Genomic DNA, 27,259 nt, shown 5'->3' on the forward strand with positions numbered 1-27,259 from the left:
TTGAAAAAGAAATGAGTATAGTATGTTGAAAAAGTCATAAAACAGTAATAGTATAGTATGTTGAAAAAAAGAAATAGTATAGTATGTTGAAAAAGTCATAATAAAATTATAGTATGTTGAAAAAAGAAATAGTATAGTATGTTGTAAAAGTCATAAAACAGTCATAGTATGAGTATGTTGAAAAAGTCATAAAAAAAGTCATAGTATAGTATGTTGAAAAAAGTCATAAAAAAGTCATGAGTATATTATGTTGAAAAAAAGAAATAGTATAGTATGTTGAAAAAAGTCATTAAAACAGTCATAGTATAGTATGTTAAAGAAAAGTCATAAAAAAGTCATAAGATATAGTATGTTTGAAAAAAAAATAGTATAGTATGTTGAAAAAAGTCATAAAAACAGTCATAGTATAGTATGTTGAAAAAGTCATAAAAACAGTCATGAGTATATTATGTTGAAAAAGTCATTAAAAAGTATATAGTATAGTATGTCAAAAATGTCATAAAAAAGTCATAGTATAGTATGTTGAAAAAAAGAAATAGTATAGTATGTTGAAAAAGTCATAAAAAAGTCATAGTATAGTATGTTGAAAAAAAAATAGTACTTGATATGTTGAAAAAGTCATAACACAGTCAGTATAGTATGTTGAAAAATAAATAGTATAGTATGTTGAAAAAGTCCAAAACAGTCATAGTATGAGTATGTTGAAAAAGTCATAAAAAAGTCATAGTATAGTATGTTGAAAAAGAAATAGTATATAGTATGTTTTGAAAAAGTCATAAAACAGTCATAGTATAGTATGTTGAAAAAAAGTCTTAAAATGTCATATGTTAGTATGTGAAAAAAAAGTCATAGTATAATATTGTCAAAGTCTGGACATTAACCAGGGATCAGAGTCATAGGAGTTATTTTTGCAGATGTCCTAACCATTGAGACCACAATACCACAAAATAAAAAGAAAGTTGAAAACAGTCATAGTATAGTATGTACACATAAAAAGTCATAGTATATAGTATGTTCGAAAAAAAAAATAGTATAGTATGTTGAAAAAAGTCATAAAAAAAGTCATAGTATTGTATGTTGAAAAAAAAGAAATAGTATAGTATGTTGTAAAAGTCATAAAAACAGTCATAGTATGAGTATGTTGAAAAAAGTCATAAAACAGTCATAGTATATTATGTTGAAAAAAGTCATAAAAAGTCATAGTATAGTATGTTGAAAAAAGTCATAAAACAGTCATAGTATAGTATATTGAAAAAAGAAATAGTATAGTATGTTGTAAAAGTCATAAAACAGTCATAGTATAGTATGTTGAAAAAGTCATAAAAAAGTCATAGTATAGTATGTCAAAAATGTCATAAAAAAGTCATAGTATAGTATGTTGAAAAAAGAAATAATATAGTATGTTGAAAAAGTCATAAAAAAGTCATAGTATAGTATGTTGAAAAAAGAAATAGTATAGTATGTTGTAAAAGTCATAAAACAGTCATAGTATAGTATGTTGAAAAAGTCATAAAAAAGTCATAGTATAGTATGTTGAAAAAGTCATAAAAAAGTCATAGTATATTATGTTGAAAAAAGAAATAGTATAGTATGTTGAAAAAGTCATTAAACAGTCATAGTATAGTATGTTGAAAAAGTCATAAAAAAGTCATAGTATAGTATGTTGAAAAAAGAAATAGTATAGTATGTTGAAAAAGTCATAAAACAGTCATAGTATAGTATGTTGTAAAAGTCATAAAACAGTCATAGTATATTATGTTGAAAAAGTCATAAAAAAGTAATAGTATAGTATGTCAAAAATGTCATAAAAAAGTCATAGTATAGTATGTTGAAAAAATAAATAGTATAGTATGTTGAAAAAGTCATAAAAAAGTCATAGTATAGTATGTTGAAAAAAGAAATAGTATAGTATGTTGAAAAAGTCATAACACAGTCATAGTATAGTATGTTGAAAAAAGAAATAGTATAGTATGTTGAAAAAGTCATAAAACAGTCATAGTATAGTATGTTGAAAAAGTCATAAAAAAGTCATAGTATAGTATGTTGAAAAAAGAAATAGTATAGTATGTTGTAAAAGTCATAAAACAGTCACAATATAGTATGTTGAAAAAAAGTCTTTAAAATGTCATATTATAGCATGTCGAAAAAAGTCTTGAGTATAATATTGTCAAAGTCTGGACATTAACCCAGGGATCAGAGTCTGAAGTTATTTGCAGATGTCCTAACCATTGAGCCACCATGCCACCAAATAAAAGAAAGTTGAAAACAGTCATAGGATAGTATGACATAAAAAGTCATAGTATAGTATGTCGAAAAAATAAATAGTATAGTATGTTGAAAAAGTCATAAAAAAGTCATAGTATTGTATGTTGAAAAAAGAAATAGTATAGTATGTTGAAAAAGTCATAAAAACAGTCATAGTATGAGTATGTTGTAAAAGTCCAAAACAGTCATAGTATATTATGTTGAAAAAAGTCATAAAAAATTACATAGTATTAGTATGTTGAAAAAGTCATAAAAACAGTCATAGTATAGTATATTGAAAAAAAATAAATAGTATAGTATGTTGTAAAAAATCATAAAACAGTCATAGGTATAGTATATTTAGAAAAAATCTTAAAAAGTCATAGTATAGTATGTCAAAAATGTCATAAAAAAGTCATAGTATAGTATGTTGAAAAAAGAAATAGTATAGTATGTTGAAAAAGTCATAAAAAAGTCATAGTATAGTATGTTGAAAAAAGAAATAGTATAGTATGTTGTAAAAGTCATAAAACAGTCATAGTATAGTATGTTGAAAAAGTCATAAAAAGTCATAGTATAGTATGTTGAAAATGTCATAAAAAAGTCATAGTATATGTATGTTGAAAAAAAAATAGGTATAGTATGTGTTGAAAAAAGTCATAAAACAGTCATGAGTATGAGTATGTTAGAAAAAGTCATAAAAAAGTCATAGTATAGTATGTTGAAAAAAAGAAATAGTATAGTATGTTGAAAAAGTCATAAAACAGTCATGAAATTATATAGTATTTTGTAAAAAGTCATAAAAACAGTCATAGTATATTATGTTGAAAAAAGTCATAAAAATAATAGTATAGTATGTCAAAAATATACATAAAAGTCATAGTATAGTATGTTGAAAAAAAAAAATAGTATATAGTATGTTGAAAAAGTCATAAAAAAATCATAGTATAAGTATGTTGAAAAAAAAAATAGTATAAGTATGTTGAAAAAAGTCATAACAGAGTCATAGTATAGTATGTTGAAAAAAAAAAAATAGTATAGTATGTTGAAAAAGTCATAAAACAGTCATAGTATAGTATGTTGAAAAAGTCATAAAAAAGTCATAGTATAGTATGTTGAAAAAAGAAATAGTATAGTATGTTGTAAAAGTCATAAAACAGTCACAGTATAGTATGTTGAAAAAAAGTCTTTAAAATGTCATATTATAGCATGTCGAAAAAAGTCTTAGTATAATATTGTCCAAGTCTGGACATTAACCCAGGGATCAGAGTCTGAAGTTATTTGCAGATGTCCTAACCATTGAGCCACCATGCCACCAAATAAAAGAAAGTTGAAAACAGTCATAGGATAGTATGACATAAAAAGTCATAGTATAGCATGTCGAAAAAATAAATAGTATAGTATGTTGAAAAAGTCATAAAAAAGTCATAGTATTGTATGTTGAAAAAAGAAATAGTATAGTATGTTGAAAAAGTCATAAAACAGTCATAGTATAGTATGTTGTAAAAGTCATAAAACAGTCATAGTATATTATGTTGAAAAAGTCATAAAAAAGTCATAGTATAGTATGTTGAAAAAGTCATAAAACAGTCATAGTATAGTATATTGAAAAAAGAAATAGTATAGTATGTTGTAAAAGTCATAAAACAGTCATAGTATAGTATGTTGAAAAAGTCATAAAAAAGTCATAGTATAGTATGTCAAAAATGTCATAAAAAAGTCATAGTATAGTATGTTGAAAAAAGAAATAATATAGTATGTTGAAAAAGTCATAAAAAAGTCATAGTATAGTATGTTGAAAAAAGAAATAGTATAGTATGTTGTAAAAGTCATAAAACAGTCATAGTATAGTATGTTGAAAAAGTCATAAAAAAGTCATAGTATAGTATGTTGAAAAAGTCATAAAAAAGTCATAGTATAGTATGTTGAAAAAAGAAATAGTATAGTATGTTGAAAAAGTCATTAAACAGTCATAGTATAGTATGTTGAAAAAGTCATAAAAAAGTCATAGTATAGTATGTTGAAAAAAGAAATAGTATAGTATGTTGAAAAAGTCATAAAACAGTCATAGTATAGTATGTTGTAAAAGTCATAAAACAGTCATAGTATATTATGTTGAAAAAGTCATAAAAAAGTCATAGTATAGTATGTCAAAAATGTCATAAAAAAGTCATAGTATAGTATGTTGAAAAAAGAAATAGTATAGTATGTTGAAAAAGTCATAAAAAAAGTCATAGTATAGTATGTTGAAAAAAGAAATAGTATAGTATGTTGAAAAAGTCATAACACAGTCATAGTATAGTATGTTGAAAAAATAAATAGTATAGTATGTTGAAAAAGTCATAAAACAGTCATAGTATAGTATGTTGAAAAAGTCATAAAAAAGTCATAGTATAGTATGTTGAAAAAAGAAATAGTATAGTATGTTGTAAAAGTCATAAAACAGTCACAGTATAGTATGTTGAAAAAAGATATAGTATAGTATGTTGTAAAAGTCATAAAACAGTCATAGTATAGTATGTTGAAAAAGTCATAGTATAGTATGTCAAAAATGTCATAAAAAAGTCATAGTATAGTATGTTGAAAAAGTCATAAAAAAGTCATAGTATAGTATGTTGAAAAAAGAAATAGTATAGTATGTTGAAAAAGTCATAAAACAGTCATAGTATAGTATGTTGAAAAAAGAAATAGTATAGTATGTTGAAAAAGTCATAAAACAGTCATAGTATAGTATGTTGACAAAATAAATAGTATAGTATGTTGAAAAAGTCATAAAACAGTCATAGTATAGTATGTTGAAAAAGTCATAAAAAAGTCATAGTATAGTATGTTGAAAAAAGAAATAGTATAGTATGTTGTAAAAGTCATAAAACAGTCACAGTATAGTATGTTGAAAAAAAGTCTTTAAAATGTCATATTATAGCATGTGAAAAAAAGTCTTAGTATAATATTGTCCAAGTCTGGACATTAACCAAGGATCAGAGTCTGAAGTTATTTGCAGATGTCCTAAACATTGAGCCACCATGCCACAAAAAAAAAGAAAGTTGAAAACAGTCATAGGATAGTATGACATAAAAAGTCATAGTATAGCATGTCGAAAAAATAAATAGTATAGTATGTTGAAAAAGTCATAAAAAAGTCATAGTATAGTATGTTGAAAAAAGAAATAGTATAGTATGTTGAAAAAGTCATTAAACAGTCATAGTATAGTATGTTGTAAAAGTCATAAAAAAGTCATAGTATAGTATGTTGAAAAAAGAAATAGTATAGTATGTTGAAAAAGTCATAAAACAGTCATAGTATAGTATGTTTGTAAAAGTCATAAAAACAGTCATAGTATATTATGTTGAAAAAGAGTCATAAAAAAGTCATAAGTATAGTATGTCAAAAATGTCATAAAAAAGTCATAAGTATAGTATGTTGAAAAAAATTAATTAGTATGTTATTTAAAAATAAAGTGTAAGCATAAATATGGTAAAAAAGTCATAAAAAAAGTCATAGTATAGTATGTTGAAAAAAGAAATATAGTATAGTTATGTTGAAAAAGTCATAAAAAAGTCATAGTATAGTATGTTGAAAAAAGAAATAGTATAGTATGTTGAAAAAGTCATAAAACAGTCATAGTATAGTATGTTGAAAAAGTCATAAAAAGTCATAGTATAGTATGTTGAGAAAAGAAATAGTATAGTATGTTGTAAAAGTCATAAAACAGTCATAGTATAGTATGTTGAAAAAGTCATAAAAAAGTCATAGTATAGTATGTCAAAAATGTCATAAAAAAGTCATAGTATAGTATGTTGAAAAAAGAAATAGTATAGTATGTTGAAAAAGTCATAAAAAAGTCATAGTATGGTATGTTGAAAAAAGAAATAGTATAGTATGTTGAAAAAGTCATAAAACAGTCATAGTATAGTATGTTGAAAAAAGAAGTCATAGTATAGTATGTTGAAAAAGTCATAAAAAAGTCATAGTATAGTATGTTGAAAAAAGAAATAAAATTATAGTATGTTAAAAGGTCATAAAAACAGTCATGAGTATAGTATGTTGAAAAAAAGTCATAAAAAAGTCATAGTATATTATGTTGAAAAAGAAATAGTATATTATGTTGAAAAAAGTCATAAAAACAGATCGAGTATAGTATGTTGAAAAAGTCATAAAACAGTCATAGTATATTATGTTGAAAAAGTCATAAAAAGATATTAGTATAAAATATGTTAAAAAAGTCATAAAAAAGTCTAATGTATAGTATGTTGAAAAAAAGAAATAAGTATAGTATGTTGAAAAAAGTCAAAAAAAAAAAGTCATAGTATAGTTATGTTGAAAAAAAAATAGTATAGTATTTTGAAAAAGTCATAAAACAGTCATAGTATGGTATGTTGAAAAAAGTCATAAAAAAAGTCATAGTATATTATGTTGAAAAAAGAAATAGTATAGTATGTTGAAAAAAAAGTATTAAAACAGTCATAGTATAGTATGTTTGTAAAAGTCATAAAAACAGTCATAGTATATTATGTTGAAAAAAGTCATAAAAAGTCATAGTATGGTATGTCAAAATGGTTTAAAAAAAGTCATAGTATAGTATGTTGAAAAATAAATAAAGTATAGTATGTTGAAAAAGTCATAAAAAATCATAGTATAGTATGTTGAAAAAAAGAAATAAAGGTATAAAGATATGTTGAAAAAAGTCATAAAACAGTCATAATTATAGTATGTTGAAAAAAAAAAAAATATTATAGTATGTTGAAAAAATAAATAGTATAGTATGTTGAAAAAGTCATAAAAAAGTCATAGTATAGTATGTTGAAAAAAGAAATAGTATAGTATGTTGAAAAAGTCATAAAACAGTCATAGTATAGTATGTTGAAAAAATAAATAGTATAGTATGTTGAAAAAGTCATAAAAAAGTCATAGTATAGTATGTTGAAAAAAGAAATAGTATAGTATGTTGAAAAAGTCATAAAACAGTCATAGTATAGTATGTTGAAAAAGTCATAAAAAAGTCATAGTATAGTATGTTGAAAAAAGAAATAGTATAGTATGTTGAAAAATTTATAAAACAGTCATAGTATAGTATGTTGAAAAAGTCATAAAAAAGTCATAGTATAGTATGTTGAAAAAAGAAATAGTATAGTATGTTGAAAAAGTCATAAAACAGTCATAGTATAGTATGTTGAAAAAGTCATAAAAAAGTCATAGTATAGTATGTTGAAAAAAGAAATAGTATAGTATGTTGTAAAAGTCATAAAACAGTCATAGTATAGTATGTTGAAAAAAAGTCTTTAAAATGTCATATTATAGCATGTCGAAAAAAGTCTTAGTATAATATGGTCCAAGTCTGGACATTAACCCAGGGATCAGAGTCTGAAGTTATTTGCAGAAGTCCTAACCATTGAGCCACCATGCCACCAAATAAAAAAAAGTTGAAAACAGTCATAGGATAGTATGACATAAAAAGTCATAGTATAGCATGTCGAAAAAAGTCATAGTATAGTATGTCGTAAAAAATTATAAAAAGTCATAGTATTTTTGTCATAATTTTTTTTATATAAAAAGTCCCAGTATTGTGTGCCAAAAAAGTCATGAAAAGGTCCTAGTATAGCATGTCATAAAAAGTAAACCAGGGATGAGAGTCTGAAAAAGTTGTTTACAGTGGTTCTAACCATTGAGCCACCATGTCCCCCAAGAAAATAAAGTTGAAAACAGTCATGAGATAGTATGTTGTAAAAAGTCCTAAAACAGTCATAGCATGTCGTAAAAAGTAATAAAAAGGCAATGTATAGTATGCTGGTAAAAAAGTCATAAAAAAGTCATAGTATAGTATGTTGAAAAAAGGTTTAGTATAATATGGTCCAACTCTGGATTGGGGATTGAACCAGGGTCAGAGTCTGCAGAAGTTATTTGGAGCTGTTTGAACCATTGAGCCACCATACCATCCAATAAAATAAAGTTGAAAACATTCATCGGATAATATGACGTAAAAAGTCATAGTATAGCATGTCAAAAAAAGTCAAAAAAGTCATAGTATAGTATGTTGAAAAAAAGTCATCAAAAAGTCATAGTATAGTTTGTCAGTATAAATCATGAAAAAGTCATAATATAGTATGTTGAAAAAAGTGATGAAAAAGTTATACTATAGTATGTTGAAAAAGTCATAAAAAGTCATAGTATTCGATGCTAAAGAAGTCATAAAAAAGTCCAAGGATAGCATGTCATAAAAAGTAATAAAAAGTCATAATATAGTGTGCCATGATAAAAATCACGAAAAATGTCATAAAAGGTCATAGTATAGTATGTAGTAACAAAGTCAGAGTGTAGTACGTCATAAAAAAGTCATAAAAAGTCATAGTATAGTATGAAAAAAAAAAAGTTATGAAAAAGTCAGTGTAGTATGTCATAAAAGATTCATAAAAAAGTCATAGTTATAGTATGTCATGAAAAAATGTCATAATAAAATCATGGTATATCATGAAAAAGTCATAGTATATAATTTCATCAAAATTCATAAAAAGTATAGTGTGCCAAAGAAGTTATGAAAAAAGCCATGGTATAGTATGCCATAAAAAAGTCATAGTGTATGTCATAAAAAAATTCATAAAAAGTCATAGTATATTATGCCATAAAACTGTTGTAGTATAGTATGCTGTGTTTTGTAGGTAATCTGGAACTGCTCCATCAGGCCTTGAGGTTATCAAGCAGCAGTCGGTCAGTGAGCGCGCTGACAGTTGTCCTTTTCAAAGGATTTCAAATCAGGATTCCAAAAATAAAACTACACAGAATCCTACTAAGCTCCTGCGCAATAATTAAATTCACAAAAACTCTAGCATACAAGCTACGTAATGTAATAACTCAGAAGAATACTTTTATTACTTTTTAAGATTTATATTTTTTTATTCATAAGGTCCTTAATTGTCGCTAAAGTGATTCATCAACTTTTAATAGTCTTTAAAGACCGTGCGGACACCCTGTGGATCCTCGGGTGAGTCCAGCAGGGAATAGAACAGAAGAAAACTCAAGTTTAAACGCACAGAACACAAAAAATAATAATAATAATGATAATAATAAAATGAAATTAAGGAAACATATAGCAAATTTTTTGTTTTATTACAAATTAATTCAAGCTTCTGCACATATGAAGGATTTATAACAAGTTATTTTGCATTTAAGGTTATATAACATTTTGTTTGTTTGATAAGGCATTGTAAAAAAACAAAAGAACAAGAGTACAAGTGACCTAACCAAAATGGCTAGCCCCACCAGCACAACTCAGTTTAAGGTCATAGCAAGTGCAGAGGTTCACAGGTCAACTCACAAAAAATGTATAATAATCAGTGCTCAAAGTCTGTGAGGTGTAGACAGGTAATGTGACACGTATCAGTATCCGTGAACATTAGACAGAGATATTTGGTTTTGAGAGTGTATGCAGAAACACTCCAAATAGAGTTAGAGCACGCCCCCCCGAAGTATTACAGTGACATTGTAATGGCTGAGAGTGACGCTGAAGACGTCAAACTAGACTATCCTGATTTTAATCAAACTTTCCCAGTTTGAGCTTATGCACAAAAGGCCTTCATTTATCCACGGCATACTGTATAATAGTTACACTAGTGTCAATGTATTCATTGCATTCCTATGCAGTAAAAAACAATATATATGTAACTTACTTTCACATGTACAGACTATACATATTTATATTCAGGTACATTTACACATGCTAAACGTGAACTCTGTCCGTAGTGTCATTAAATACAGAACCTCCCTTCTGATACCGCTTTTCCCCAAAGCTTCTGTTTCTATTGCCGTCTGTCCCACATTCCTGTGCAAGTCACTCTACAACTTACATTTATGGTGTAGCTGCAAACCTATTTGAAGAACACTCAAATGTGTGCTTTTGGGGAAAGTGGCGCAGCAAAAGACTCTGTAGTCATATCCAACATGGTTAGATTTTTTTGTAGGGGAAAAAGTAGGGGAAGATTTTCACAGTTAAAGCAGGCTCTGAGCAACTGTCAACAGCCCAGAAAAGGACATGGGCAAGCAAGCACTGACCCTCAAGAAAAAGTGCATAGCCAGATCCAACCTCAGGTGTAAAGACCAAACTGCATGCATTACCAAAATATAAGCACATATGGCACACATACACGAAACACATTTCAGCACTCCCCCTTTATAACTGCTGGTCTTATCTTGAATTTTAAATTCCAAAAACATTCACAAGTGTATACTGAAGCTGGACCGATGCATTCGTTTGGCAACTTGACTATTTAAACCTGCAATAAGTGATAATTTTCAGAGGTCATTTACAGTTAACAAGCCCAGACATGCAAATCACAACTACTTGCCCAGAAGGAAATTGCTAAACGTAAATGAATGTCTGGCGAAGACATTTTTTATATTTTAGCAAACTTAAGACCTAGATATTTCCCTCAGGAGTCGGTCGACCAAGCAGAGCTAACAAGTTAATATTGGACTACATAATTGTTTGCTTACAGGTTGGACTAGGAATGGGCCGAGAAAACCTTATGAAGCTTTGGGTCTCTTTCTTTCTTTCTTTCTTTCTTTCTTTCTTTCTTTCTTTCTATTTGTGCTGAAAAACATTTGACACTTCAGGGCTTCAAACACAGCAAACACAGTGACATCTGGTAGCTTGTAAAACTTACAGCAGCCCTTCGAGACGAGCCAAAGCAGTACTTAACACCTCTCTGATTTTAATAGTTTTAGTCTCATACGTGTTATTTTATATGAATCGCAATGTGATGTGATTGAATGATATTCATTAAATTAGTCTTACTTTTATAACATTATTACTTGGTATTAGATGGAAATGTTATCATACTATCGATTGTGACATTATGACATCGCCACATTTCTCAGTTATTCTCCTCTCGTCGTAGCATAGCAATATAGTTTAGCCGCTTCACTTTTTTAAAGCTGCAGACGGTCACCAGTCAAGTGGTATTCTTGTATTGACACAATCTCAGTTACACTTTATTAAAAACGGTGCTCCTCACAGGAGTGAAACGATATTCGGTATCACCCCCCCCCATCTCAAGGTTAGACATAAGAAATTATAAGCTTGATTTCTTAACGCAATTTTTTATTTGTCTGGGTTTCACTGGAATTGTTGTTTTGTGGTCTAAATGCTGTTTCCGAGTCTTGCAAAGCAAACTTTTGCAAAAGTATATGCAATACCCACAATTCTTATTTTTTGACAAAGAGGTCACATTTAAAAGGTATTAAAAATTGTTGGAAAATATCTGCTATTGGCCACTTAAGCCTAACAAAATTGGCACTAAACTACAATGAAGCATCGATCCAGGTCCCATATAGACTTTTGGAATAGTTGTCGTCCATTATGGCAATCGGAACCCTTTTCTTTACTCCATATGCAACATTTGTTATGCCCGCTGAGTTAAATGATTTGCTACAGTGTGACAGCATAGATGTAACTTGAGGAAAATCAGCAGAGGTTGGTTGGTTTTGGTATTGCAATATCCTTCCTGCCATTACTTCACCTCAATGATGAAAAGGTTAGTGCAAATTTCAACAGCGCTGGCTCAGGCAAAGATTGCATTAGTCCATTGACCAGACAGTTAATAGTCTTTCTGAATGTGTTGAATGGGGAAGGCTGGTGATACCACAACAGTGATACTGCTAAATGATCAGATGGTCTTAGTGTAGGTTAGGGCTTTTGTTGGAGTAGTAGTGAGAGACCGGTTTACTTCCCATGGCCACCGCTAGTACCACTAGTAGAGCTAGTGTTGACTATATCCTCATACTGTGGAGGTGGCTCCGTCTCTATTTGGACATCTGCATGGCCCACAGCCTCTTCATAAGATGGCGGCGGGTCTCCACCGCTTCCTCTTCCTGATGTGAGCTCTGAGCCTGGATAAGCTGGGCTGCTGTGGACGCTGAGTTCCGAGTCCCTCCCCCAATGGTCCATAGAGACCACTGACAGGACGTGGTCGTTATGAGAGTGTCCCAGGCTGGGGCTGCGCTGCGAGCGCTTGCGGGAGTGGCAGCGCCACACAGTAATGGCGACGGCGACAATGATGAGCACAACCAGCAGCAATGGCACGATCAAGTAGAGAGAGTGGACTCCTCCAACCACTGTCTCCAGCCCTCCAGATGGACTGCTCTCCCGCACATACTCCTCCCAGAACCGTCTCTGCAGCCAATCAGGAGACAGACACACATGGTGTGAAAAAATAAAACAAGACCATAAATATTATCTTCACGATAAGACTTAGCTACATTCATGCAGGCTAAGTGTAAACATGGTGGCTTAGAACAGTTTACAAAACACAGGGTCACAGTCCACACTGTGTCCACTGTGTGAATACTTTATATCTGGATTACTGCAACACAAAGGCAGCAGACAACAACATCTGAACAAAAAGCAACCACATGATTGTGCACGTCCATCTGCGTAACTTTGCTCTCTGGCCTCTCACAATAGTTTTACAAATACACCTCCTTCTCTAGCATGGACTCGGCTGTTCTTCCTGCTGATAATCATCACTTCCTGAAAAAACACCCACATTCCACAAGCAACCACTCTTGGCATAGGATTTCATTACTGGATACATGGACCAAACAAAATAGCACTTTGAAAAGATTTTTGGATTTTATTTAAATAGGGTGGCTGGTATGAGTTACTCAGCAGTGTAATATTGATTTGTGGCGTTTAGCTCCAGCTGGGAGTCCTGTGTGCAGAGATTTCCAGCCAGCAGGCAAGCTGAGATAAGAATTAATTATGAGAATTAAACAGCAGAAAGATAATTACGTTTTTTTGTACTACCCTGTGGAACATTGTGTGTTTCTGCTGTTTATTTTTGTTTAATGACCTCATGAGGTCTGGTACATTCTTGTCTGACCAGTCACCGGCTGGTTGGGAAACCTCTAAACACACGATTGCCTGCTTGAGCTAATATCGCTGTATAGACATTACAACTGGTAACTCAAAAGACTAAATGATAAAAAAAAAACACTATCTCTTTATGTGGTTTATGTTGGTGCCCACATGTAGCCATGTGCAATGTGTGGCCTGTGTGTATTTAGCCTTCAAGAAAGAAGAAAGAGCAAATCTATATCCACTTCAACATATGTCATAGGACATATTGGACTCCTCAGAAGAGATATGTCTCGAAAGTCATTCCCACTCCCTATTGTACGTTCTGTCAACCTGAACAAACTGGAACTTTCCTGCATATGGTCTGGGAGTGTGAACAGGTGCATGAGTTCTGGAATAAAACAACATCAATAATATCTGATGTGATAGGATGTTGACGTCCTCATTGTTTTGTTACTTAATGAAGACTCTAAATTACACCTGCTTGGGAGACAGAGGAAGATTTGGCTAGCCGGCTCAACTGCAACCAAGAAAATGATAGCTCAACGCTGGCTCCCCCACACTCGCTTTGTATAAAACAGTGGTTAATGTATTTTCTAGACATAGTTATGCTGGAGCTCTCTACGGCAAGGATTAACAAAGCTAAATCATCAACTCAGCCTAGGGGAAAGCGCAGCAGCACAAGTATCAGACGTAATGACCTCAGCCCCACAAGAACCAGAGGAGAGTGATTAGGCAAGGTATGGCTTTTCTTTGTTTGTTTTGTTTTCTTTGAGACCGCAGAGGGTGCGGGGCTGTGAGAGGGTTTTTGTTCTTGTGTAATTTATGTTTCTCTGTTTTGTGCGCCATCTGACATTACCGGTCATACATTGTGGAATTTGTTTTGTATGTCTGAACGATATAAATGGTGCTAATAAATGTAAATCACAAAAAAAGAAAAAAAAGAAAGCGGGATTGTAGGTCTGATGTGATGTGTCGCTCATCCCCTCACCGTCTTCTCGTCGTTCTCAAAAGCCTCACGGGCCTCCTCATAGGTGCAGATCTCCTCGCGGCACTCCCTCTGGATGTTACCCTGCTTCATCTCCTCCAGCAAGAAGTTGGCCCTGCGCAGCCGGTGCAGCACCGAGTGGGCCGCGTCCGCCGGCAGGAACACTGAGAGGGGGCAATAGCGGAGGAGTGAAGGGGGGGAGAAAAAGACAAGGGCAGAGAGGAGGAAAGGATGAAAGATTGAGAGATGTGTGAGAAAAGAAATGCATGAATCAAGATCACAAGCAGAGACAAGAAAATCAAAAGAGACAAAAAGAGGAAAGTAGGGGTGAGTCGGTAAGCAGAACAGCATGGGGAGGAAGCAAAGCGGGGAACATTTAAACAGAGAGAGTGTATTGAAAGAGAGAGGAATGAAGCAGAAAAAGGAAAACAGGATAGAGATGCCAAAAAAAGGCAAAAAAAAAAGGAGAGGAAGAGAGGTGGGGACTGAAACAAAGGCAGTAGAGCAAAGCTGAGCGCTGCACAGTGCCCACATTTCTGCATAAAAACAAAAGCTCCTTTGATTTAGGCATCCATCCCTGGGCCACATAAGACAAACTAGAGGATTGAAAATGCATAGAGAGACAGAGTGGCCTTCTGTTTCACACATCCAGGACATAAACTCTATCAGAAACTGCACACAAGCTGCCACAACATGCCCTGGAATGTGATACCAAATTAAAAAGTAATGGCGTCCGTATTACTCATAAGTTTAGGGATGTGATCAACACATCAACACTTAAAAAAAAAGCTGAACATAATTATGGGCAAAATGCAGGAAACCCCCTTAGGAGAGAATGGGTATTGTGTGCTTATAACAAGAGAAAAAACCTGAAGAGTCACATTCCAACAACTAACTCGAGCTTCACAAACACACATTGAACATTTCTTTTCTTTCCTATTGTGAATATTACACAATAGGAACGAAAAAAAAATAAGAAACTGGAGAGGCGTTTCTGATAAAGTTCATGTGAATTTCTCTGCCTGTGGAGTAAAAGCATAGCTTCACACTTACCACTCCCCATGATTCCTACGAGTCTGTTTAGGGTGATTTATCTGAAGAGAATCAAACACACACATGAATGCACAGCTTTGATCCTGCCGTTACATGTCAGACAATAATTACCCAAGACCATCTTTTAAAAACCACACCTATTTCTTTGTTTCTTTCTTAAGATAAACAGTTATTTAAAGCAACAATATCCTAATAACTTATGAGACTAAAAGGGAGTTAATGTCCAACATTGTGACCATGCAATACAGGGAAGAGCATCTGATTTTACCCAGATCGACATTATGACATTTTTCACTTTAAAATTCCTTTAAAAAAAAAAAGTTGATTTAAAAAGGACGCTATGCGTTAATGCAGGGCATAACAACAGCACAGCCGTGGGAAAACACCAACACCGCTTTAGTCAACATGTCCTACATTTTTTGGGACGAATTATAACAAAATGAATGCATAACAACATAACGGTTCGTAGCTACCCGAAATAGATCATCAGCGGTGGCAACATCACTAACAAAAACGCCGCCGCCCCGTTACACAAATGATAAGAGACGGGACAACCACTGGAAGCTAAAACAATGTTAGCTAAGCTTCATTGCGGATACAAATGGTCTATTCTCGTCCGTATGAGTAGCGCTGTTAGCTATGTATGGAGCTGGTTAACGTGTATTGACAAGCGGGGGTGATTTGTAGGATCAGTGCGTCTCCAGCTTCGAATGCGATTTAACGAGCGACACATGATTCAAACGGCCGGATATCCTGACACAGAGGTCGATAGAAGGACCTCCGCTGAATATTACAGGCTTTTACCTCGCGTCGAAACCTTCTGTTAGTATAGAAATAAACTTTATCCCTTCAGCTCACCTCTTTTCGTCCTAAAAATGCGTCCTCACAAACGCTCCCTCGGTTTCTCTGCTGCCTGTGTGTTGCTCTGTATGGTGCGCAGGCGCATAGCTCTGTTTGCCTACATGAAGTGCCCCTTCCCTTTAATTAAAGGGGCAGAGATCTATTAGATCAACATACCATTTTCCATTGTCCCAACTTGGATGTTAGAGGAGTGAGGTAGATATGCACCTTTTAGAGTGTAAAAAAGAAAAAATTACAGATAGGATTCGGGTAAGTAGTAGAGGAACGTTATTATACACTCACCTAAAGGATTATTAGGAACACCATACTAATACCGTGTTTGACCCTATCCTATCAATATGGGCCAACATTTCTACAGAATGCTTCCAGCACCTCATTGAATCAATGACAGAGAATTAAGGCAGTTCTGAAGGTGAAAGGGATCCCCCTCACCATTACACCACCACCACCAGCCTGCACAGTGGTAACAAGGCATGACGGATCCATGTTCTCATTCTGTTTACGCCAAATTCTACTCTACCATCTGAATGTCTCAACAGAAATCGAGACTCATCAGACCAGGCAACATTTTTCCAGTCTTCAACTGTCCAATTTTGGTGAGCTCGTGCAAATTTGTAGCCTCATTTTCCTATTTTTAGTGGCGATGAGTGGTACTCTGTGGGGTCTTCTGCTGATGTAGCCCATCCTCCTCAAGGTTGTGCGTGTTGTGGTTTCACAAATGCTTTGCTGCATACCCCGGTTGTAACGAGTGGTCATTTGAGTCAAAGTTGATCTTCTATCAGCTTGAATCATTCGGCCCATTCTCCTCTGACCTCTAGCATCAACAAGGCATTTTCGCCCCCAGGACCGCTGCATACTGGATGTTTTTCCTTTTTCAGACCATTCTTTGTAAACCCTAGAAATGGTTGTGTGTGAAAATCCCAGTAACTGAGCAGATTGTGAAATACTCAGGCCTGTCTGGCACCAACAACCATGCCACGCTCAAAGTTGCTTAGATCACATTTATTTTCCATTCTGACATTCAGTTTGGAGTTCAGGAGATTGTCTTGACCAGGACAATACTCCTAAATGCATTGAAGCAGCTGCCATGTGATTGGTAGATAATTGTATTAACAAGAAATTTAACAGGTGTTCCTAATAATCCTTTAGGTGAGTGTATGTTTGTTAAAATATATCTGATGCTTCAAAAAAAGATAGTAAAGTAGGAGTAGCTTTCATTATCCCAGCTTTGAATGTTATGTCAACTAAAAGAACAAGTAATAATATCAGTGTGGGAGAAATGTTGGCTATTCTTTTAGCCCTTGAGTGTGTAGAATACAATAAACCAAGCAAAGTGTTAATAGGATCAGATTCAAGCAGTGCACTAACCAGTTTCAAAAACATGCAGTCAGAAGCAAGACAGGACATAATGTTAGTATAGCTGTTTAAAACTAACTAACTAACTACTAATAGGAATTCATCTGGATTCCAGCCCATATAGGAGTGGACGGAAATGAACTGGTTGACAAATTAAATATGGAAGTAAACTATAGTCAAGATGAAATTAAAGTATAATTATAAGTAGCAAAAGGATTAGCACAGGGAAGCTAAAGCTAGAATGGTCTACAGTATTCAAAAGAAGGTAGGAGAGAAGGGAATATAGCAGAAATAAAAAAAGAAGAGAACATAATTTCGAAAATGAGATTTGACATACTGGACTAAATAGTACGCTTAAAATAATTGGGAAACATGAAACTGGTATATGTGAGCACTGGAAACAGTAGAGCATGTAATTATACATTGTCCTAAGTACCAGCAGGAAAGGATCATTCTGAAAGATTTATAGATTTAATATTAAAGAAACTGAATTTGTAAAAAAAAAAGAAAAGAAAAAAAACATGGCTTATTAGAAGAATATAAGGTTTATAGTAGTAGTAGTAGTAGAAGTAGTTGTAGTAGTAGTAGTAGTAGTAGTAGTAGTTGTGATTGTAGGCTATTCTGATCCACACTCCATTTCAGAAGGTGGCAGTAATGCACACCAAAAGTTGTTTGACAACATGTAAAAAAAACATCACAAGAAGAAAATCAACACATACTGACAGCATAATTTCAACTCACATAATAACTTTAAAATAACTTCATAAAACAACGGAATTCAAACAATGCCTTAACATAAGGTATTATTAATGCATACTAATTACTGTAAGATGAATAATCAAAACCAACATTGTTTCACATCATTGCTTCAAATTGAAAGGTTAAACTTTTAAATTAATTGGGAAGAGTACATGCAAGGGTTATTGACCACTGTCGGCTATTCATTTAAACTTTGCATGTAGTTACCACACATAGGCTAACATGACATCATTTCTCAGAAACTTCAAATAAAAAAACAGTGTTATTATAGGCTAGTTAATGTTGTTGATGTCTTCAAATCTTATGGATCTGATCGATGTGCATATTTCCACCAAACTTTATTTCTATTGTTTGGTTTAAAAAAAAATTTATGTTTAAATAACCAAATCTTTTCTTTTGTTGTCATGGTGTTTTATAGTGGCAAATTATCTTTATTCTTAATCTTTTTTTTCATTTTCATTTCCAGTACAATTGATGTCCTCAGTTAGCCTGACAAGCCAGACCCACATCAAGATGTTGGGTCTTAGCAATAGAATAGCGCTACAACCAACCAGAGCAACGAAGAAGGAAGAGAAGCTAGTTGATAGATTAAACTTTTGCCGTATCCGGTCGGCAAAACTCCGAACACATCTTCCTTTTTAAGAATGTTCTTTGTTCTTTTCTCAAAGAAAAGCTTAACTCCAAGTCTTCCAGAAGACTGCTGTTCCCAGCAGCAGCAGCAGCCATAAGCCCGCCCACCGACTCTATACACGATGTGATTGGCCTGACTAGAATTTGTTTTTTCCAGCTCGCAAGCCAACGGAGAGTGCCTAGACCCCCCTGGCTGCAAATTAAATTTGCTGCCGCTAGGGTGCGTCTAGATTTCTAGGATAGTCCTCAGTAATATGAACATAAAATGAATCATTGATATTTTAGATTAGATATTATTGTGAAAATTGTTGCTGTTCTTGTAAAGAACAACTTTAAAAAATATTTTAGTATTAGCCATTTAGTGCAGCAATATCAATCAATCATGGTGGAATGGATGGTAAAAAGTGGAATGTCTAATCCTAGTTAGTTGGGATAGCTGTAAAATGCATTCAAAAAGGAACTGACTGCAAAAACAGTATCACCTATCATTATGTTGAGTTTGTGTAACCGTTGTGATTTTCATGGTCTTGAAGACTGAGAAAAGAATCCAACTCCAATTAATTGTCATTATTTATTAGTAAACAATATATGTATTGGTGGTATTTGCCTCACATTCCTCCTTTTTGCTCACATTATTCAGCTGTGGTGCACTGCCAGCCTTATTGATGGCAGAGGGAGAGACAACAGTTATCAATTTTGGCTGTGTATTGACTGTGTGTGTTCCTGTTTTTACTCACTGAGTCTCTACTGATTGCAATCTGTAATCATCAGTAATGATGTTGAAAGACTTTGCTGCCAGGAACAGTTGACCTACACTCCTGTAACTCAAAGACACACACACACACACACACACACACACACACACACACACACACACACACACACACACACACACACACACACACACACACCAAAACTGCTGTTAATTCACAGCTCTGAACTCTGAGTGATTTTTCGTGTGTGTGTGTGTGTGTGTGTGTGTGTGTGTCGTTGTGCGTCTGTGAGTTAATCAATATGAATTAATTCCAAGATTCTTCCCTAAGGACAAAGGATTAGCTAAGTTAAATTAGGAAAAAAATGAGCTGTGTAAGCTTCCGTCAGAACAGGGTGTGCGTGTGTGTGTGTGTGTGTGTGTGTGTGTGTGTGTGTGTGTGTGTGTGTGTGTGTGTGTGTGTGTGTGTGTGTGTGTGTGTGTGTGTGTGTGATTAAACAAAGTGTAACCTGATGAGAGGTAGGGTAAAGTGTGTCGCAAGAGAAAAGCAGTGATCCACTGAAACAAAAGTAGAGTTAGATGTTAGATAATTTACTTGTCAGAAAACAGGATGTTTTGCATGGTGTTGGCTGTATTTTGTGGATGCATTTTGCCAATTTTCCACATTACATAGGTTTACATTTTCTTCCCACAAAGTAGAGCAGCAAAACCTCTAAAACAGCATTTGACAGAAAACAATGTATGTTATATTAAACTTTGAAATTAAAAAGTTGATCAAGCAGGTTTTGTCTGTGCATGCGATTGTAGTCAACAAGAGATTTTAATTGCATCCAGAGGGGATAATGTGACTGGGTGATATATAATATTTAAAAGAAAAATGTCAGTTTGTGATGACCAGTATTAATAGATAATAGTACAGTTATGGATTGTGGCAAGTTATACCTTTGAGTGCCCCGATTTCCCATCAAGTTGCGTCTACTTCATGTCATTAAGTGGTGTCTTCATTTCCCAGAAGGCCTTTTGAAAATAGCTAACAGACAACAGGATAGGAAAAAAACATTTCTTACAGGTGAAAAGTGTTGAAAGAGAAGTGTTTTCCTTTCCTTGCTAATTCATTAGTCACTGTTAGAGTTAAAGAAGTTGAGAGTTGCAGTTCAGCACTTAGAATCCTACAAAGAAGTTGTTATCCACTTTCATAGCACCTATATTGTGTAAATCAGTGTGGTTGTCAAGGAGCATAATCAAAATACACCACCGGCCATCAATGCAAAGCCACAGATCTCACAGACTTCTGTTTTCTGTTATTCTTACTGCATCAGTGATTTATTAAGAGAGAGAGAGAGAGAGAGAGAGAGAGAGAGAGAGAGAGAAGAGATGCTGATTATGTCGAATAGTTCTAGGCACTAGGACCCAGCAGGTGCAGCACCGAGCTATTTCAGTGTTCTGCATCCAGTCCCGTCAGCAGAGCAGAGTGCTGGTCTCTTCGCGACGCGGAGTGAGCGGCAGCTCCCCATCCTGCTACCCACAACACGGCACGGGAAGGGGAGACGACCACATCTTAAACCTGACTAATGTTGCGGATTTGACAGACCCCAAAACACATATGTTCTTCTTCTTCTTCTTCTCTCTTTTTTTTTTTATGAATAAGATACTTTAGATATGGCTTCATCCGTGAGCGGCACAGAGGAGGTCCGGGTGTCGCCGTTGACGCCCCTGAAGTTGGTGGGACTGGTGTGCGTCTTTCTCGCCCTGTGCCTGGATGTCGGGGCCGTGTTGAGCCCGGCGTGGGTCACGGCGGATGACCAGTACTACCTATCCATGTGGGTGTCCTGCTGGAAGCCCGTGAGCTCCGCGGAGTGGTCCTGTAACAGCACGCTGACCACCGGTGAGACAGACGCTCATGTGCCCAGACACACTGACTTATTGAAGCCGATGGGGTGATGCGCCACCATGTTGTTTTGGAAGTTTTAAACCAGTGGCCTGTTGTAGTTTTCGGGAGGTTTCACCCTTGAAATGGCAGATTTTCGGGTTGCAGACAGACACCCATATTCATATTCAAATGACAGAGTCAGATGCACTGCACTCAGGGATAACAAAGGGTCCCCGCAGACAGAGCACTGCTGAACCAATCTGTTCTGTGGGTGAGAATTATACCACATCACCCAAGAGAGTGCTAAATGTTAATTACTTTATAATGAGCTATTGCCTGGTTAATTTAAACTCCAGATTTTTTTTTTTTTTACATGAAATAAGATAGTGAACAATGGGCTGCACATCACTGCTTTCAAAGTGGGAAATAAAAAAAATAAGTGTAGAAAATGTTTATCCTTGAGTGTCAAAGTCTGATGAATAAGACATCTTTGCCTTTTCTATCTAGGCTAGTTAACTTTTCTTCAGAAACAGTGCGCCACTGAATGATGTGGGAATTTTGCCTGACCAGGAGCGGTCCAGCTGGGGTTTCATTTGGCCTTTTGTTACTCACAAAATGAGCCTTTGTGTGGGTTTCTTCACCGGCCAAGAAGCAAGGGCAACTCAGAGTAGAGAACTCCCCAGAGATCCAGATGTCTGAAGATTAGTAACCAGGGAAACATGTGAAGCACTCCAGAAATGCTGATTTTCCTCTATTAAGGACACTTCTTTATGGAGTCCCCATGAAGGTTTTTTTCTGGAAGCATTTCATATTTCCATCACAGCCAATCATTCAGGAATAAAAAGGGTGGTTGAGAATTGGCCATTATATGAACAGCTTCAACAACAATCAATCATGACTTCAGGAAAACATTTATTCATATCTGACAAAATCTAATGCAGCCCTGCAATTTGTAATATTTGTTTTTATTGAGACTGATTCAACTCTGGCACATTTTTAGGCCACAGATTGTGGTATTGCTGTATAAGGTTACACTGGATTGCAAGGTGGACAAAATAACAGAAACACTTTACAGTATAACCCAGTCCAGTACAAACACCACAAACTATAGCCTAAAAAGGATGAGAAGAAGTAAAAGCTCAAAGCGTTTTAAAGGTATGTTCACTGCAAGGCTTTTTATGGGGTTGTATTGCTTTTTCGCGTTTTTTCTTGTGTCAAAAGTCAAAATATTGTCAAAAATGACAATATTCAGTGCTAATCAGACTTGCTATAGCCTGATTAGCACTGAATATTGTCATTTATCTCAAAAGTGATTATTATCAGCATAAAAGTTATCTAAACTCTATTCTGCAAAATGTGGGTTTACTACAGCTTCTTTCATTTCTTTGTGTGTGTGTGTGTGTGTGTGTGTGTTTGTGTGTGTGTGTGTGCGTGCGTGCGTGCGTGCTTTTATATTTCCTTTTTTGCTGCGCCTGACCTCCTCCTGTCTGCTGAGTAGTGAATTGTGTTTTTGTTAGTCTGACAAAATGTTTTCTTTCTGTCTGAGAGATGAGTAACTGTGGGTCATGCTGGCCCCGATCCTCCTCTGTCAGCGCAGACAAAGTGCACTTTGGTGCCATATAAAGACATGCAGTCTCAGTGTCAGCTCTCAGCAGCAGGAGCAGCAGCAGCAACATACCACAGTAAATGCACACAGCAAACTGCCCATTTCCTCAGGCGTGTGCTTGGCTAGGCTTATTGATTTGAATCCCAGTAATCACTTTCTACCCCCCCTTGCTAGCCCCCCAATATTTACTCAGAGTCATGCTCTGGGCATTCAATAAATCCTGTTAAGTTTGAAACACCAGCTGGCCACTCAGATGTTTTGATCTTGTTCTGCAAGGCCTTCATGTATATGTGCTTGTGTGTTGCTGGTAAAATAATATGCAGTGTGAATTAGAAAGCAGATGAGACTTCATTGCCTTATGAAGTGTTTAAAATATACCGACAGAAATAGTAACTCCTCTCTTTCAGTTTCTCTCTAACACATACACACTTGGGCAGAGTGTCGGAGGTCACGTATAAAAGAGACAGACTCTACAAGGGCTAGGAATGTGGAACGCTCGTGCAAGAGCAGTGTGTGGATCCCAGGTCGGTGCGAGATGAGGGGACGAATGTGGAGCCAGTGTGTGAGCGAGCCCAGCGCAGTCAGACGCAGTGATGCCAAAGCATATTAATAATGTAATACGTTATCCATCCCGTTTTTGGGTGTCGGTCTTGTCTTTGAGGGAGGTCAGAGCTTTTGGTTACAGAGAGCTTGTAAAGGTTCAGCATCTTGCTCATCAGGTCTTGAACCAGGGACCCCTGGTTGACAATCTCCCTTTAACTTTTGCATCCTGCTGCCTTGAGAGAGTGTGACGGAGTGTGTGTGTGACAGCAAGAGAGACACTCGAGGCTTTTCTGTGACACAGATCTTCCACCATTGTCTCAGACAAAGAAACAGAATCGGGGCCCCGATGGATTCTTTCGATTAACACTTCAGCAGCGCCTGACATGCACACATGGGACCATAATTAATGCTCAGATTGGATCTTGTGTACTGTATCTCCTTTTCCATCTGTCATCATGCAGGGCTCAGATTAATAGTTTGGCGCTTCCTGCTCGTCAAAGCCTTTAAGCACCCCGACTCTGGCTGTGTTTCTTGCACAGCGTACAGGGTCTGTTCCAAATCTGAGATGAGATGACTTTCTTCCTCCTGCTGTTTTCATGGGCACACTGATAAGGCTTTCGCGCTGACGGCACCCAACTGACCGAGAGAAGATATCTCACCAGTGATATGCTTTGACAACTACAGGTCAAGTTACTGTGGCCCTTTGCTGATAGGAAACCAGTGAGGCAGCGGCAGAAAATGAAGAGGTCAGTCTCCAAGGGGGCCTCTTGTTGTGCAAGCTGGAGGTTGAAGGGAGCCGGTGCTCTGCTTTTTGTGGGCTCTTTCCAACATCCTGTGGTGACAGGGCCCATTTTTAAACTCTAAATCCTGAGCCATATTTGGTCAGAAGTAGTTAATGTTTGTTCATATTTCAGCTGCTTGGCCCCTGGAATAAAGTTTCTCTCCAACAAGAGTGGGAACTGTATTTTAAGCAGCTTATGTTCCGTCGCTTTCTCTCCGCTGGTGAATGTTTTAATGATTTTCTGACTCAGTAGAGAGGAAAAATTCTCGGCAACGCTTAATCTTTTTTTATTTCCTGGACTCCATAATAGACAATACCATGTATACTTATTAAAAAAAAAAAGACAAAACACTCTAAACTAGTATTTCAATATACATTTTTCCACCCACTGTAATATTGAATCACTTATGCAGACCCCCTTTATGCTTTGATGTTATTTTTTTTCACCCACTGTACTTTACATGATGTCCTCCTGTGTAATCAAACGCCTCATCATAATATCCTCTGCCTGTTTACAAATAGACCTCCTGTTTCCACAAGTACACAGTAAAACTACGAAAGGGACCCTTAATCTCTTAACAATAACATAGTGTCTCCCAACAATCCTCAGTTAACATCACATGGCTAATTAAGTCTCTAAAAAAAAACACGCTCTTCTGCTGAAGTGTTCTTTTCTTTGCACAGAGCAAACAAAAATCTCTCTGTTTTTTCCTTTTTTTGACATACTGTACACATTCTTATTCTGTTCACCTTTTTGTTTCCACTTTGGCATTCCAACAAAGATAGGAAAGCGAGATTGAGACGGCAGTTATTTCCAGTTGAGTGTTTTTTGGAGTAAATCTGAATGAAATGCTGAGAATGTTGCTGAGCTGGGAGGGATACTCATTATGTGAATCACCTCACTGAAGCCAATGTGCAGCATCAGGATCCGTTACTGAACGCGCTGAAATCCGTGCGTAGCCATGCGTTTGTGCATTTGTTTGTTCCTTGTCAGCCAGAAACTGCTGTGCTCAGTTCAAGGTTTCACTGCATGGTTCTCATTCTTTTTCTTTTTCTTCTGCCACTAGCTATGGCTGAAATCAAAACATTATGAGCCATCAGCAGCTTCTCAGAATACACTCAGAGTTGTCTCAGCCTCCGAACCACAAATAGTTTGTGTTTACACTGTGGTAATTCACCACAAATGTTAGTGGGTGGATTCATTTTTCTCTTGTGTGAGATTGAGCATGGCGGTGTTACCGTGGCTCACCAATATGGCCTGGGAAGGGCTCTGTCTTTTTATTCCTCCTGTCAACAGTGCAGACACGGCTCTCCAGAGTAACCTCGTTTTAGCTACCTATGTCACTCTCTATCTCAGTGTGATTTCATGCCTTTCCTCCCTCCCTCCTCTCTGTCCCTGTGTGTTTGTCTCAGACTGGCAGATAGCCACACTGGCCTTGCTGTTGGGGGGGGCGGCCCTCACCCTCATCTCTTTCCTTGTGGCGCTGATCTCCCTGTGCTCCGGCTCCAGGAGTCGCTGCTACAAGCCGGTGGCTATCATGCTGTTCTCTGCAGGTATGTAAAGAGATTCTGTAGCAATAAAAAAACAACAAGGAAGAGCTGAAGGACAGTCCAAAAATACAAAACAATGACTGTCCAGCTTCCAAAATGATCTACATCCATTATAGCTGTCAGGGGAAAGATCAAAGGCACTTCATTCTAAAACAGTTTGAATATACGATTTTGGTGGCCATCAGAGTGCTTTGTTCCAGTTTTTGTAAGATGGTCAGTCATTGCTTTAAATCTGTATGTATTTACCATACTTATGTTGACATTAGTACCTTTTCTCTTTCCCATTGTCCTCTGCAGTGGTACTCCAGGTGTGCAGCTTGGTCCTGTTCCCCATCAAGTTCATAGAGACAGTCAGTCTGAGGGTGTACCACGAGTTTAACTGGGGCTACGGCGTGGCCTGGGGATCCACCATCTTCTCTTTTGGAGGAGCCATCCTCTATTGCCTCAACCCCAAGAACTATGAAGACTACTACTAAAACGATGTGACACAAGAGGAGAAATTGAGACTCTGTTTCACCCGGTGTCCTCTCCTGTAATAGGAACTTTCTGTCTTTTACACAGTTCACAATCACAGATTAAAAAAAACAGGAAATACAAACGCCTATTGTTAGTTTCAGGACTGGAAATGAGCTCTTCCATTTGATACTGTGAACTTGTTGTCTCAAAGACTATCCTCACACATTGGACCAAAGCCCTGTGCTCTCTGAGAAGGTTTGGCAGCAAACCTGGCTTGGAAAAAGAAATCCAACCCAGCCAGTTTAATTTGAATTTGATAATGTCAGCAATCAGATAATTCTGCATGCATCCCCTTTAAGTGGAACTCCAGTAGATCTGGGCAGCAAATCTGGAGGGAACAGATGGGTTCACTGACCCCATACCAGGACGATTCGGTGGAATACTTAACAAATCAGAGCAAAGAATGAGGTAAACTCGGGCCTATCAGGGAAGTAAGGGACCCAGGGAGGAAGATATCTTATTGAAGTAATATCACGAGGATGACAAAGTGAGGAAGACAGGGCACACCTAAGGAAATGCTACATTTCCCCAGAGATACTGTACTCTACAACTGGAACTTGGCTTAGCCTTCTTCCTCCAGTAGAGTGTAATAGATACATACTGATTATAAACAGAAGCTACCTAAGACAGTAAAAACATTCCACAGCCACCTTCCAAATTATTACATACTGGTGAGAGGGACATTTACTGGTTAATAAATAGCACACACATGTAAACAGTGGAAAAACCTTTGGCTGCTAATGTAAACCTGCAACATAACCCAAGTTATACCTGCTTTTTGATAAAAAAAAATGGTTGTAGTGTACGTATGTATGCACAATAAGCCTAATAAAGTAATATGCATTACAAGAAGACCAGTGGGAAAGAAGATGGCAAATGACCATGTCTGCTGAGTGTGTGCGCATGTCTGCATGATCATACGACCCAGCATGTGCTCACACAC

General features: G+C 35.6%; 2 protein-coding genes across 2 annotated transcripts; one reads left to right on the forward strand and one right to left on the reverse strand.

Moving 5' to 3' along the window:
* Window positions 1-9,324: 9,324 nt before the first annotated feature.
* On the reverse strand, window positions 9,325-16,087 carry prrg1 (proline rich Gla (G-carboxyglutamic acid) 1). The gene is made up of 4 exons (XM_039811870.1): window positions 15,990-16,087; window positions 15,132-15,172; window positions 14,082-14,242; window positions 9,325-12,406 (listed from the first exon to the last, which is right to left on the reverse strand). Exons 2-4 carry the CDS (start codon window positions 15,139-15,141, stop codon window positions 11,957-11,959), a joined length of 621 nt encoding a protein of 206 aa, XP_039667804.1. The 5' UTR covers window positions 15,142-15,172; window positions 15,990-16,087; the 3' UTR covers window positions 9,325-11,956.
* Window positions 16,088-20,896: 4,809 nt separating this feature from the next.
* tmem47 (transmembrane protein 47) lies at window positions 20,897-27,168 on the forward strand. The gene is made up of 3 exons (XM_039811283.1): window positions 20,897-21,334; window positions 25,663-25,803; window positions 26,098-27,168. The coding sequence occupies exons 1-3, from the start codon at window positions 21,109-21,111 to the stop codon at window positions 26,274-26,276; spliced, it is 546 nt and encodes a 181-aa protein (XP_039667217.1). The 5' UTR covers window positions 20,897-21,108; the 3' UTR covers window positions 26,277-27,168.
* Window positions 27,169-27,259: the final 91 nt, after the last annotated feature.

The sequence above is a fragment of the Perca fluviatilis genome, chromosome 9 (assembly GCF_010015445.1).
Source record: "Perca fluviatilis chromosome 9, GENO_Pfluv_1.0, whole genome shotgun sequence".
Classification (NCBI taxonomy): domain Eukaryota; kingdom Metazoa; phylum Chordata; class Actinopteri; order Perciformes; family Percidae; genus Perca; species Perca fluviatilis.

Bases quoted from the DNA above. Each gene is read 5' to 3' on its own strand.
- prrg1 (XM_039811870.1), bottom strand. The intron at 12,407-14,081 runs GTGAGGGGATGA...GATTGGCTGCAG, and splicing joins TTGAGAACGACGAGAAGACG to AGACGGTTCTGGGAGGAGTA.
- tmem47 (XM_039811283.1), top strand. From the start codon at position 21,109: ATGGCTTCATCCGTGAGCGGCACAGAGGAGGTCCGGGTGTCGCCGTTG. The intron at 21,335-25,662 runs GTGAGACAGACG...TGTTTGTCTCAG, and splicing joins TAACAGCACGCTGACCACCG to ACTGGCAGATAGCCACACTG. The intron at 25,804-26,097 runs GTATGTAAAGAG...TGTCCTCTGCAG, and splicing joins TATCATGCTGTTCTCTGCAG to TGGTACTCCAGGTGTGCAGC.